The sequence below is a fragment of the Eublepharis macularius genome, chromosome 1 (assembly GCF_028583425.1).
Source record: "Eublepharis macularius isolate TG4126 chromosome 1, MPM_Emac_v1.0, whole genome shotgun sequence".
Lineage (NCBI taxonomy): Eukaryota > Metazoa > Chordata > Lepidosauria > Squamata > Eublepharidae > Eublepharis > Eublepharis macularius.
Window position 1 is genome coordinate 144,401,757 of NC_072790.1, and position 14,698 is coordinate 144,416,454.

General features: G+C 46.9%; 1 protein-coding gene across 1 annotated transcript in view; it reads right to left on the reverse strand.

Moving 5' to 3' along the window:
* Positions 1-14,698, reverse strand: part of WDR27 (WD repeat domain 27) — a 141,635-nt gene that overhangs the window by 114,810 nt on the left and 12,127 nt on the right. Inside the window, exons 7-9 of the mRNA XM_054970165.1 lie at positions 13,228-13,298; positions 11,573-11,684; positions 380-512 (exon numbers count right to left, since the gene is read on the reverse strand). Of these exons, the coding sequence (XP_054826140.1) occupies positions 380-512; positions 11,573-11,684; positions 13,228-13,298 (316 nt within the window). The remainder of the gene's footprint in view (positions 1-379; positions 513-11,572; positions 11,685-13,227; positions 13,299-14,698) is intronic.

The following is a 14,698-nucleotide window of genomic DNA, read 5'->3' on the forward strand; positions in this document are numbered from 1 at the left end:
ACAAGAGAAAACTGGGCATGTATTATCTATTGTTCTGCAATTATTAAAAACATTTTTGTCTTTCTCCAATGCAGGCTTCCATTTTAATGAGGAGAATGGCCAGAGGAATAGGGTACTTTTAATCCTTTCCCTACTTTCAGTTTCCTGCTGAAAAAGATAACTTCCCAAGTTATTATCCCCACTGAGGTAAAAGGGCCAAATGTGACTTGGAGTAGCATTTTTCAACAGGAAAACCGCACAGGAGGAACGGGTTAAAAAGCAGCACCAATGGATGCAGTTGGCAAAGGGAAAAAGAGACTTGTAATGTATATGTAATCTGTAGTTCTGCCCTCAGACATAAATTAAGACCAAGCAGCCAATGGCATTATATTGTACTTACCTTTGTTTTTCATCACTTAAATTTACAAACTTGTCACATTGCTCAATTCTGATAACAGGAAAAGTCGTCTCAACTGTTTCTTCTGCTCTTAAATCATTTGAAGCATATGCTATGGAAGAATTCTGGATCTCATCTAAGAAAAACAGACAATGGCTACTGGTTATCACATTTGAAACAGGCTGACCAAAGTATTCAGTTGAAAACGAATATTTCTAAAACCAAATGAAGCCAGTCCAGATTTAGACTTAATTTAGAGTAGTTTCACATGGAATTGACAGAGTGATTGTGGTTATGTCACAACAACAAAGAGCCATAGGTCAGTGGAAGAGCATCTCCTTTGTCTGCAGAAAGCCCTAGGTTCAATCCCTGGCATTTCCAGTTAAAAGGAACCAGCAGCAGGTGATGTGAAAGACCTACACCTGAGAGCCATTGCCAGTCAGTGTATATTGACTTTGATCAACCAATAATCTGATTCAGTATAAGGCAATTTGATAAGATTCACCTGTATTTTCTCATTGTGGTGCTGTACCAGTACAACGTGAAGCTCCAGTCCTGCAATGGTGGATATGAAGCTGTCTACTCCACTATCCCTCTTCTGCTAGGCCATTACCCAACACTTGCACTTTCATTATATAACTGGGATAACATTCTTGCTTGGTTTAAAAACTTGGATTGGTATATCACAGCTTTCATGGTACATTTGCTACAAAAATATGCAATGAGTGCAGGATTTTTTATCTGCTGTCCTGTCTCACCATCAAAACACAAAGCAAGGTACTGGACTAACAGCACGATCCTATGTAATTCCTTCAGAAATAACATAGAAAAAACCTTTGTTCTCACATCTTCAGGAATATCTTGCAGACTTTATTATGAGTAATGGCAGCTATATTATCAGAACTTTGCCCCATAGCAAGAATAAACTTTTCCCAACAGCAAGAATGAATAAAACGGCTACATGATTTTGGTCACAACAATTTTATAAATGTGAACTGTAGTTTTGCTATTGCTTTACAGCTGCAGAGTTCAATTCCATTGTCAACAAAATCTACTGGGAACACAGCTTCCTGAGAAACATTACACCTACTTAAGGAATGTTGTAAAAGTATGCGAGTAACTCCTCATGGCATGATATGTATAAATATTGGTTGTGCTACTCTCTTCTGATGTGTGTTTTTGTTTAAAATACGTCTATCCCATACTCTCCAGTGTCTGCCCAAGGCAACTAACATTATAAAATGAAATAATAAATAACACAATTAAAATAAATTAAAACTCAGTAAACTAAAACAACAGCAGCCACGTCTCATACTTTGAATCAGTTATAATCAGCGTAATTAGGCACTTAAATAATGAGACCAAGCATAGCAGAGTAGTTAAGAGTGTTGGACTAGGATCTGAAAGAACTGGATTTGAATCCCCTGTTCTGGATGACTGTGGTCTGGCCTGATTTGGAGACAGGAGTTCATTTAAGAAGCCCTAAGCATCTAATTAGATCATTTAATTGCTGGCAAGAGGTACACCTCAGTTAGGTTCATTACTAGCTAAAGTACACAAGTAATACTATTACAGAATCTCTGCTTCTATTCTAAGCCTTTATTATTAAAATTATTCAGCATTCTTAATATTGGCTGAATCAGCAGAATACCATACCATCCATTATAACTACATAGATCATTAAAGGAGAGAAATTACATGAGTCCAAGAAAGTATCTTATCTAAAGATAAGCAATTCATAGGCAAGGAGCCCCTTCTAGGAAGAAGCTCCTAATTAGAGATGGGCACAAACCGTAAAAATGAACTGAAGTTCGTCACAAACTGGGCCGGTTCATGGTTCAGGAACCTGCAGTTCATGGAAGCCTCGTTTTCACGAACTTCCACAAACTGCTCTGCCGGTTCGTTTGGTTCGGGTTAAACCAAGCTGGTGGGATTAAATGACCCTTTCCCACTCCTGCAGTGGGCAAATGGAGTGCCCGGCGGCGAGACTGTGGGCTTAAGCTGGTAGCCCCACCATTCCCTCCCTTTGCCTGCTACGAGAGCAAGCAGGGGATCCCCTGGCTGCTTCTGCAGTGGGCAAATGGAGTGCCCAGTAGCTGCGGGGCTTAAACCAGCAGCCCCACTGTTCCCTTTGCCTGCTGCAAGAGTGACCAGGGGATCCCCTGGCCACTCCTGCAACGGGCAAATGGAGCGCCCAGCAGCGGCAGGGCTGTGGGATTAAGTAACATGGAAAGGGGTATTTAAACCCCACGAACCATGAACTGGTTCGCAAACTGCAGCAAGTTCGTGAAAGTTCGTGGTTCCTGGTTCATGAAATGGCTGAACAACACGGTTCATTTTTTTCCTGTTTTGTGCCCACCTCTATTCCTAATCAATTCAGTTTCTCATATTTAAAGGATTTTAGCATCATTTCCTAACAATAACTAACTATCCCTCTTGTTAAGAGTTCACATTCCTGGTTATCTTATAACTTCAAACTTCATACAAGTTTATCTATATTTGAAACATCTTGTTAAAGTATATAATTATTTTATTTTTATTTTATTTACTTAAATTTATAGTCCGCCCTCCCCAACCAAGTGGGCTCAGGGCGGATCACAACAATTTAAAACACACTACAAAATTCACCAGCAATAGCCATTAAAATATAAATAATACATATCATTCATTTAAAACCTATATTAGCACCATGTAAATACAACTATCAAAATTGCAAACATAGCAGCACATTATACATTCACCTATCACCATCTATAGACGATCATATAAAGATTTGAGATGACTTTGGGCAGGAGGGCACAGAAACTCACCTCCCCCCACTGGGAGGAGGGGCACCACCCAGCATCACCCATATGCCTGGCGGAACAGCTCCGTCTTGCAGGCCCGGCGAAATGATAACAAGTCCTGCCGGGCCCTGGTCTCACAAGACAGAGCGTTCCACCAGGTTGGGGCCAGGGCCGAAAACACCCTGGCCCTGGTCGATGCTAGGCGGGCCTCCCTAGGGCCAGGGATCTTTAATAGATATTTGTCGTTCGAGCAAAGAGTCCACTGGGGCTCATATGGGGAGAGGCGGTCCCGCAGGTACGACGGTCCCAGTCCACTTAGGGCTTTATAGGTTAGTACCAAAACCTTGAACCTGATTCGGTACTCCACCAGTAGCCAATGCAGCTGGTGCAGTAATGGTGTTCCCATATTGGTGTTCTGGCATTCTGCACCAGTTGTAACCGCCGGATCAGGCTCAAGAGAAGCCCAGCGTAGTGTGCATTACAGTAGCCCAGTCTAGAGGTGACCATTGCTTGGACCACTGTAGTCAAGTCGCGAGATGACAGATAGGGGACAAGCTGCCTGGCCTGATGGAGATAGTAAAAAGAGGACCTGGCAACTGCCGAGACCTGATCCTCCATTGTTAAGGAGGAATCAAGAATCACCCCCAGGCTGAATAACAATAAAAAAACAGGGTTTCTCACCTGTAACTGTTGATCGTCGAGTCTCTTCTGTGCAGACACACATTGGGACTGCGCAGGCGCAGGCCAGCCGCGGAAAAGATTTTTCTAGCTTTTAGAGATGTGAAGGGGACGTTCGGATCCACCGCGCATGCGCGCCGGTGTTCCCGCCAATTTTGAATGCATATATATCCGAACGTCCCCGGCATTCCCTCAGTTCACCTGAGCCGCCGGAGAAACAATGGAGTAAACCAAGCACTCACAGCGGGGCAGGCGGGAGGGAATGTGTGTCTGCACAGAAGAGACTCGACGATCAACAGTTACAGGTGAGAAACCCTGTTTATCGTCTTCGTCCTTCTGTGCAGCCCCACATTGGGAGAATAATTAGCATCTCACCAATGGGGGCGGGTGTGAGTGTCTACTGGAACAAAGAATGCAGGACAGCCGTGCCAACAGCTGATTCACACCGTGCATTCACATCCACAGAATAGTGTTTGATGAAAGTGTCTGCAGTGGACCATGTCGCAGCTTGGCAGACGTCCCGGAGCGGCACTCCTCGCAGGAAGGCAGCAGAAGCAGCTTGCGCTCGAGTGGAATGAGCGGTAACCAACAAGGGACACTGGACTCCAGCATGCTGATAGCAAAGTTTAATTGTAGACACAATCCAGCGAGAGATGGACTGGGCAGAAGCAGGTGAGCCCTTGCGAGGGCCAGAGTAACACAAAAACAGGGCAGGAGATTTCCTGAAACATTTGGTGCGATGTAAATAAAACAATAAAGCACGCTTTACATCCAGTGTGTGTAGTGCTCGTTCCCCTGGGGATGAGGGTGTTGGAAAAAAGGAAGGGAGGACCACCTTTTGCTGTAGGTGAAATTTGGAGACCACCTTGGGCAGAAACTCCATGCTAGTGTGGAGCATCACGGTACCAGGGAAAAACTGCAGGAAGGGAGGGTCACACCTCAGAGCAGACAGCTCCCCAACACGCCTAGAAGACGTGACTGCCACCAGAAAGGCCACCTTTTGAGTGAGCAAGGCCAGGGGACAGGTGGATAGGGGCTCGAAGGGCTGGAGCATCAGTTGGGAGAGTACCAGGGACAGACTCCACTGAGGAATCGGCGGGGCCCTAGGAGGGAAGGTCTTGAACAGGCCCTTTAGGAACTGCTTGGAAAGCCAGTGAGTAAAAACGGTCTTTCCATCAATCTGCTCATGAAAAGCAGAGATCGCAGCCATGTGGACTTTAATGCTGGAGAAGGCAAGACCCTGTGAGCACAAATATAGGAGGTAGTCGAGAACCATAGGTAAGGGGCAATCAAAGGGAGAGACCCCTTTAGGGGCCAGCCACCGGGAAAAACGTGACCACTTCCTCTGGTAGGACAGCCTGGTAGATGGCTTCCGGGCATTTGGAATGACTTTAAGAACCTCCGAGGAGAGGCCTACTCCGGAGCGCACAGGAGCCAGGCAGCTAGGCTCAGAACTGCCACATTGTGGTGTCTGACCCCGTCCCTGGTCAATAGGTCCGGGGCCGGCGGAAGTGCTAGGCACCGCCCCTGTGAAAGGGAGAGTAAGAGCGGGAACCAATCCTGGCGGGGCCACTGTGGGGCAATCAGGATACAGTGGGTGTTGAAGGCCCTTATCCTGGAGAGGACCTTGTGCAGGAGCGGAAAGGGCGGGAAGGCATAAAAGAGCCCCGGGGACCAGGGTATCTGAAAGGCATCCCCAAGGGAGAGACGGCCAATTCCGGCCCGGGAGCAGAACAGCGGGGCCTGCTTGTTGTGGGCCGTGGCGAAGAGGTCAATGAGTGGTGTACCCCATGCGTGGAAGACCTGGTGGAGGTAAACCCTGTTGAGGGACCACTCGTGCTGAGGTAGAAACACCCTGCTCAGTGTGTCTGCTGCGGTGTTGAGCTCCCCGGCAATGTGAACGGCCCTGGGAAGGACGTTGTTGACCATGGCCCACTTCCAGAGAGTCGTTGCTTCCCTGCAGAGCTTGAGCGAGACCGTTCCTCCCTGCTTGTTGAGGTAATAGCAGGCTGTGGTATTGTCCGACAGGACCTGAACCCTCCTGTTCCGAATGACATCTGCAAAAGAAGCAAGGGAGTAACGGATCGCTCTAAGCTCCAAAAGGTTTATGTGCATGGATGCCTCAGTTGGGGACCAGACACCTTGGGCCGAGAGCTGCCCACAGCGCCCCCCCCATCCCAAGTTGGAGGCGTCAGTAAAGACGGTGACCTCCGCCAGGAAAGGGCCAAAAGGACAACCTTCGGACAGGTTCTCCGGGACAGTCCACCAGGCCAGGGAGCGCTGCACCACCCTGGGGATGGAGAACTTCTGATGCTGGCCCATAGTGAGGGGGTTGTACCTCCGGACGAACCAGTTTTGCAGAGGCCTCATATGCAGGCGTGCGAAAAAAACTACCCCTGTGGAGGAGGCCATAAGGCCCAACAACGTTTGGATCAAAAGGGCAGTCTGGAAACGGTTATGCAGGAAATGACGGGCTAAGGAGGCAAGCCTGGTTAGGCGATCGGGGGGCAGGAAGGCTCTGCCCCGTGGAGAGTCGAGATGAACCCCAATAAACCTAATGGCTGTGCCCGGAGTCAGGATAGACTTATCCCCATTAACCACTAAGCCCAACCTAGCCAGCACAGACAAAGTGAGGGCAATATGGGCCTGGAGAGAGTCAGCTGAAGGTCCCACCAGGAGCCAGTCATCCAGGTATGGGTAGATAAAGCATCCCCTGGACCGTAGATATGCCACCACGGTGGCCATGCACTTCGTGAAGACCCTGGGTGCAGAGGCCAGCCCAAAGGGCAACACAGTATATTCATACACAGAATCCCCATAGACAAACCGCAGGTATTTTCTGTGGCCCTCGAAAATGGAGATGTGGAAGTAGGCGTCTTTCAAGTCTAGAATAGCTAGCCAAACGCCAACCTCCAGGAGCTCTATAACCCGTGCCAGGGTCAACATCCGAAATTTCTCAACCCTTAAATAACTGTTGAGGCCCCTAAGGTCCAAAATGGGCCGGGAACCTCCATCCTTCTTATCCACCAGGAAATACCTCGAATAAAATCCCCAAGGGGAAGTAGCGACATTGACCACCCGGACAGCACCTTTGTTCACCAACTCTATAACATTATTGTGTAACACAACATCACAACATGGAGAACAACGGGGAGGGAGAGAAAGGGGAGGTGCATCAACAAACAACAATTTGTAACCATGGGCCACAATAGATAGGACCCAGGCGTCAGATGTAACAAGCTGCCAGCAGGGCAACAAAGGCCGAAGCCTGTCCAAGAACCGGGCAGTAGAGGGAGTGTCCTCAGAGGCCAACAGGGGAGCGTTCAGGCTTAGTCAGAAGACCGAGGGCTTCTGCGCGGAGGTTGAAGGCTTGGGTGAAGAGGGCTGTTGCCTGCCCTTGGACCGGCCGGAACGCCTGGACGAATGACGCTGCTGGGTAGAATAGGATCGGTGACCATAGGACTGGCCCGAGAAGAACCGCCCTTGACGCTGCTGGTAAGGCTGATAAGGGGTCTGGTAGGATCGGAACCGACCATAACGATACCTCGGACCCGACGGTTGAGCCGAGGGGGCGACTCCCAGGGACTTGGCCGTTTGCTGATTTTTCTTCATCAGGGAAAGGGATTCATCCGTCTTCTCCGAGAAGAGCTGAGGCCCCTCGAACGGGAAATCCTCCACTTTCGCCTTCTTTTCTGGCGGCAGGGCCGTGGACCGGAGCCAGGCGTGCCGACGCAGGACCACCGAAGTCGCCATCGCTCGCGCTGCAGAGTCGGCGGCATCCTTGCCAGCTGTCATCTGCTGTTTTGACAGCTTCATGGCCTCGGCTTGGAGGGCCTTAACCAGGTGGCGGCGATCCTCCGGGAGGTCGGAGAGGTAAGAGGACAGCCTTCTCCACAGGAATAAATTATAGGATCCCATTATAGCTTGGAAATTTGCTATACGGAATCCCAAGGACGCGGACGAGTAGATCTTCCTGCCCATGCCATCCAGCTTCCTGCCTTCCCGGTCTGCCGGAGCCGAAGAGGAACCATATCGGAACCGAGCCTGACCTTCCTCCGCCACGATAGAAGAGGGCTTAGGGTGAGTGAAGAGGTACGGGCAATCGTCCTGCTTCAGGCGGTAGTACCTCTCGACCTTCTTTGCCGTCGGCGGCAGGGACGCCGGTGACTGCCAGAGCGCAAGGGCATTGTCAACGAAATCCTCCACAGGGGGGAACGCCACCGACGCGGGGGACCCAGAATACAGCGCCTCTAGCAGCTTGCTTTTGGGCTTGGAAGTCGTGGAGGAAACGTCTATCTCCAACGCAGCGGCCATCCTCACCATCTGCTCGGCGAACATTCTGTAGTCGTCGTTTGGGGACGACGAACGAAGCTCGCCCACGGTGTCATCCGGGGAAGGGTCAGAAGCCACATCCGAAGAGTATTCTGACGGGGAAGCCAGGCCCTCCTCATCCTCGGAATCTGAAAATTCTGCCGGGGTCTGCGTCGGAACCGAAGTCCGGTGATCAACTGGGGCTGAAGGACGAGGCGCAGGAACCGAGGAATGGACCAGCACGCTAGCCGCAGGGGGAGCAGGCGCAGGGTGCACAATCGGCTGAGCCAGAACGGAAGGCTGCGGAACCGAAGGATGTTGCAGGAAGGGCACGGACTGCTGGAACCAGGCCACGAAATCCTGCCAGGAGGCCATGTTCCCTACCCCTGGGACAGACTGGCAAGGAGGTAGAGGAGCGGGCACCGGGGCAGGCCAGCGAAATGGCGCCGGAACCGACGAGGTGGACGGCATCGGAACGGAGGACTCCGAAGGCGCCGGGGCGGACGGCAGGGAACGCTCGAATGGCTGATATGGCTCCGCGAAAGGCGGGAACGGCAGGAATTCCTCCGGAACCGACGGAGGAGGCGTACAAGGAGGTGACGGGGTGTGGAGACTCACCACATCGTCAGCTATCAGGACCGGTCTGGGCGGAGTACCGGGTGGCACAGTTGGAGCCGGGGATGGTGCATGGCCCTTGGCTTTTGACTTGGCCTTGGCCTTTTTTGGCGGGGGCTCCGAAGAAGCCTCTGTGGCCGAAGTTTTGGACGAGGGCTTCGATTTGGATGACGGACGCTTCTTGGCCTTCCGGCTCGAAGGACGATCCACGGAACCGGAGTCAGATCGGGCCTCCGGAACGGGTTGCCCCATCGGTTCCGATGGAAGCGGCTCCGGCGACTTACGAGACGGAGCCGGTGACAGAGCGGCGGAGCGGGGCCTATCTCCCGATGAGCCCGATGGCTTGGGGGGGAGAAGGTTGGCATCCCACAAGAAGGCACGGAGCCTGGCCTTTCGATCGCTCCTCGCTTTCGGGGTGAAAGACATGCATACCGCACAACGCTCCACGACGTGCCCCTCGCCCAGGCAGATGAGACAGAGCTCATGGCCATCCAAGTGTGTCATTTTCGTTCCGCATTTCAGACACTTTTTAAATAAAGATGTCTGAGACATTTCGAACGGTATCTCCCGCAGTATGGACACAGGAAAATACCGAATAGTAGAAGGAAACGACCAAAGAACTCCGAAGAGACGCTGAGAGACAACAAACGCTAGACAATAAGAACCTTTTCGACGGCGGCGAAAAAGGAACTGAGGGAATGCCGGGGACGTTCGGATATATATGCATTCAAAATTGGCGGGAACACCGGCGCGCATGCGCGGTGGATCCGAACGTCCCCTTCACATCTCTAAAAGCTAGAAAAATCTTTTCCGCGGCTGGCCTGCGCCTGCGCAGTCCCAATGTGGGGCTGCACAGAAGGACGAAGACGATTTGTTAGTTCATTTGTGCTATTTTTATCTTAACAAAGTCTGTGTAAAGTTAGAGATTACATATTTCTCATACATATGAATATCTTTTGGCCCTCAACAAATACATCTATCCTTAATCATACCTTCACTTCTGTGAAGTTATAGATTGGATGATTCTGCTAATTTATACAAGGCCATAAAGCTGTTACTCCTTTGTTTCATGCCCCTCTCCAAAGCTGTTCTGTTCTAGGCCTCCAGACTCCCTTTGCAGCATGCCTAGCTGTGGGGTTAGGCCAGCCCTGCCTCTGTGTGCAGAGGCCTCCCACCAGGAAGACAGGAAGTGGAAATAATTTGTTCCTGCCTCCCTGAACCAAGGGTGGCAATCACCCACCAAGATGACCAACTCAGAAGGAGAATGATGTTATAAACTCCTTTGGGTCTCCATTGGGGAGAACTGCAGGACTGGCATAAAAAACACAAAAAAGTAACAGCACAAGGGCAAGGGGATAAAAAGTCAGTTAAAAGCCTCGTTGAATAAAAATATTTTGGCCTATTGTCTAAAAGCCAGTAATATAGGTGTTAGCCCTCCAGGTAGGAGCAGAACTTTGAAGCAGTTCATCTTCTTAATCAGGACTCGCCAACTGAAAAACATTCTTACAACTAGGATCAGACACAGTTCTTTTTTAAAAAAATATTTTTATTAATTGATCAGACTGAGTTCTGATAGCATTCTGAGATTGAATGGTACTAACTTTAGAGTCCATGTCACAGTGGATAAGAGTGATTTTGTCCCAAAACGTCTGACAAATGAGTCACAGTGAGTCTATAAATGACCCAGGTCTACGCCCGCAGGGTCTGAAGTACAAGTCCCCTGGAAAAGCTCCTCTGGATGGCATCTCACAGATGGAATGGTGGTGAACTGAGCCCTCTTCACTGTTATCATTATCACAGAGTAGCAGTGGCACAATAATGTCCTCTCATCAGAGTTTACTCTAACCATCTGTTCAGATGTTTCATCCCTCCAAGCTCCTCAATAAATCAAGGAGCACTCCAAGTTTCACAAGAAGACACAGGCCATTTGGGAAGAGATCATGTCCATCACCTGGGTAATTTCTGCATACCACTGGTCGACTAAAGCTTTGTTAAAAGCACCAGAACTGCTAGCCAGAAAATCCTTTCGTTTGGAAAGCCTCTAGATGCTTTCTTGCCAAGATTCCAGGTGTCTAAGAGCCTAAACATCACCAGATAAGGGGCAATCCAAGGCAAGAGCAGAGTAGAAGATTCCCCTATAACCAGCACACACACTGTATTCCCAGAGAACATCAAACTGAGCATATGCCTCACTAAATGTTTTTTGAGAATTCCACAGTTGTCATAGTGACTGTGAACTTCTAAGCCACTCCCATTAGGGCAACTTTGCCATGGCTGTTCAAGTCCCCAGGGACCACAAGCCTCAGGGTCCTCAACATCAAATCTGACATCCTCTCTGAAAGCTCAGGAAATGAGACCCCGGGCAGCAGGATGGGCAGTATGCCAACATAATCCCTATTCTGACCCAAGTCCCCATTGTTAGTTACATGCACTCAAAACTTGGACTACAGTGACAAAGCACCTGGTGAGTGTCACAGATGTCTGAGGGACTACAGTCACTCCTCTTTCCCACCAAGCCTAGGCTGATGCTGCACCCGAAAACCTGGATAGCATAGTTGGAAGAGATCTGCTGCTTGCTTTTCATCCAGCCAAATCTCTGTGATCCACATCAGGATGGATTCTATATCCAGGATCGGATCCTGGATTAATCCTAATTTATTATGAACCGACTCATTATGTATTCAGGATGCCTGTAAGTATAATTAACCACGGTGATCAAAGAGCCTCTATTTAAAAAGCACAATGTATATCTTCTCACCAGTTAACAGCTAATATTTCAAAAGATTTTTTAAAACCACTGTCTTACCCAATTGTTCAGATTTCTTAATTTTGCTGTAAAATTTCTCTTTCTCTTTTTTCACATCAATATGCACCACACGACGATATTGATGTCCGCTAATTAAGCTGAAGATCCACACCTGAAAGTGAGTTAAAAATCCAACTGTAAACATTTTTTTGTTTTCAGCAGAGTTCAAAAGCTTGCTTATGGCCAGATACCATACTTACAGTGCAATCCTATGCAGAGTTACACCGGTCTAAGCCCATTGAAGTCAATGGCCTTAGACCGGAGTAACTCTCCATAGGATTGCACTGTTAGTCAATATAATAAAGTTGATCTACAATACAGAATTCTCAGTTTCTCCAAACTTGCTCATGAAACTGTGCTTAATTGGCAAACAAATGTCTTGGGCTACAGTTAACAACCTTTGATCTGTGCTACACTGACTTAGATATGACTAATGAAAGCATAACCGGCCATTTTAATGAAAAATGAAAGTGAAAATTAAATGAAACTTCAGTTGTATTAACATTTCTTATTTAAAACAAGTGTTTATCAGTCAATACCATATACTGGTGCATTATAAACTGTGCAATTATAAAACAGAAATGTATTAATTTGTCATTATGAAGGACATATTCATGAACAGGGGTGTGCATTTTGGGTTTCCGATTCAGGTTTTTAACCTGAATTGGGTCCAACTTGGAAAGATTCAGGATTCCTGAATCGGACCCAACATTGCTGAACTGATTCCAGAATCCCTTAGAAAGCTTCTCGAAGCAATTTGTATCGCTTCAGGAAGCTTCAGGCAAAGTGGCAGCAGCCGCAGCACTTTTCTAGCTGTTTACATTTGCCCGATGGGAGGGGGTCCCTGAAAAAAGCGTGGTGTTTGAAAGCAGCAACACTTTTCTTGCTGCAGTAAGGGAAGTGCTGCTGCTTTCAAACGCCCTACCATGGGAAGTTTGAAAGCAACACTTTTCTTGCCGTTTCAAACTGCATGAAAAGTGCTGCTTTGAGCTTTGGTGTGCTCTGTAAAGATTCCCAAATCTTTACGGAGCATACCGACACGTTTAAACATCAGATTTGGGTTATCCCAAATTGTCTTCCTGCTTCGGGGTAAACCCTACGCTCTGAGGTAAAGCACCTTATATATATAATGTATCTCCAATCACGAGCATCTTTAGCTAGAAAGGCTTTCATATGACAGGAAGGAGATCTTAGAGGACTGTGGTCAGTCAGTCTTGACTATATAGGGCTATATGAATCAGTTAAGCTGCTCCTAACATCTAATATTATGTTTACTAGGGCTGCAGTTTTTCAAATGCTGCTGTAGCACAGTGGTTAAGTGGTTTGGCTGCAAATCAGCACTCTACTGGTTCAAATCCCACTACTGCCAGGACCTCAATAGGTGACCTTGGGTAAGCTACTCTTCTCAGTCCCAGCTCCCCAGCTGTATTGTGAGGATAATAATAACACTAACTTGTTCACTGCTCTGGGTAAGGCACTAATCTGTCTAGAAGAGTGGTATACAAGCACAGTTATTATTATTAGTAGTAATAATCCTCAAAACATGATTCTGCTATATAGCTGTAACTTTCAAATTCCGTTATTTGAAGATATACAAAACCACAATTTGGATATTTGACCAAGGTTGACAGAATAAATTGAATTTTATCTCTTACTTGTCCATTTGCACATCCAGTTATAATCTGTTTATTTTCTTCATCAATAAAGAGACTTAAGAGAGGAAATGCTGCACAAAAAATGGAACTTTATTATTTTTAATATGTTACTGAAATGCACCAGACCAGTTCAATCACCTGCTATATAAAGAAGTGCCAGGAACAATTTGCTCATTCAAATTTTGTATAAAAGTTTTTAATGCTAATAACACAATATACTGGCGTTGTCAATTGACTTCAGCTGGGCAAGGCTGGAATGAGTAGTTACAAAATCAACCAGACATTCATAGCTACAGAGATAAACCTTCATTAATGTAGCAAATGTCAATAGTTGAACAGCACAAGTACACAGGTAAAATTTCTCTGAGGAAAAGTCCTCTCTCGCTATGTTTGTTGGAAATGAAGATTACTGACTTGTCACAGATACAGCCATAAAGTATAGCCAGCGGAACTGTTGCTGGATTTAACAAAAAGATTATAGGAGATATTTCAGCACAAAGAAAGAGGGAAAGCCTGGACCTACAAGCTAGACATGCCACAAAGGGAGCCTGGAGGCCTGGAGCAGAACAAACTTGGAGAGGGGCATCAAATAAAGGAGTAACACAACTGTATAGCCTTATGTAGATTACGAGAGCCATCTAACCCATATCGATTGATATTATTTGTTCAGGCCAGGTGCAGAGAAGGTCTAAGTACGGCAGGAATGTCCATCTTAACAGAAGTCAAGATATGATTCAAGGCTGGGTGTACTAGTTGTGAGCCAAAAGTTACTCATATGTATGAGAAACTTATAATCACTAATTTTATACAGACTTTGGTAAAATTAAAAGTAGCAAGAGTGAATGAACAATTTTCATATATTTTAAGAAGACATTTCAAGAGCAGGCAACCTTCTATGGTGTTTGAAGTTTACAAGATAATTATTTAGCCAATAATATGTGCCCTTATAAGAGGGATTGTTAGGAGATAATGCTAAAATCCTATAAATATGAGAAGTTGAATTGATCAAGAGCTTCTTTCTAGAAGGGGCTCCTTGCTTGTGACCTGCTTATCTTTGGAGTAAGATTCTTTCTTGGATTCATGTAATTGCTCTCTTTTAACGATCTAAGTAATTACAACAGATGGTATAATTTTCTGTTGATTTAGGTAATATTAAGAATGCTGAATAATCATGTTTTAATAAAGGCTTAGAGGTTTGCAATAATATTTACTTGTGTACTATATCTAGTAATGAACCTAAAATATTATTGAGGTGTATCTCTTGCCAGGAGTTAAATGATCGGATATAGGAAAGCGAACTAAACACGTAAGGATTTTAAGTGAATGCCTGTATCTGAATTTGGCCAGACCAGTCGTCCACAACAGACTATTTCACTGATGAAAGTGGAAAGCATGAAAATTAAACATAACAGACCAAACTGAGGTGCTAATTACATGATATCCCCAAATGCAAATAAGATAGCTGTTATTT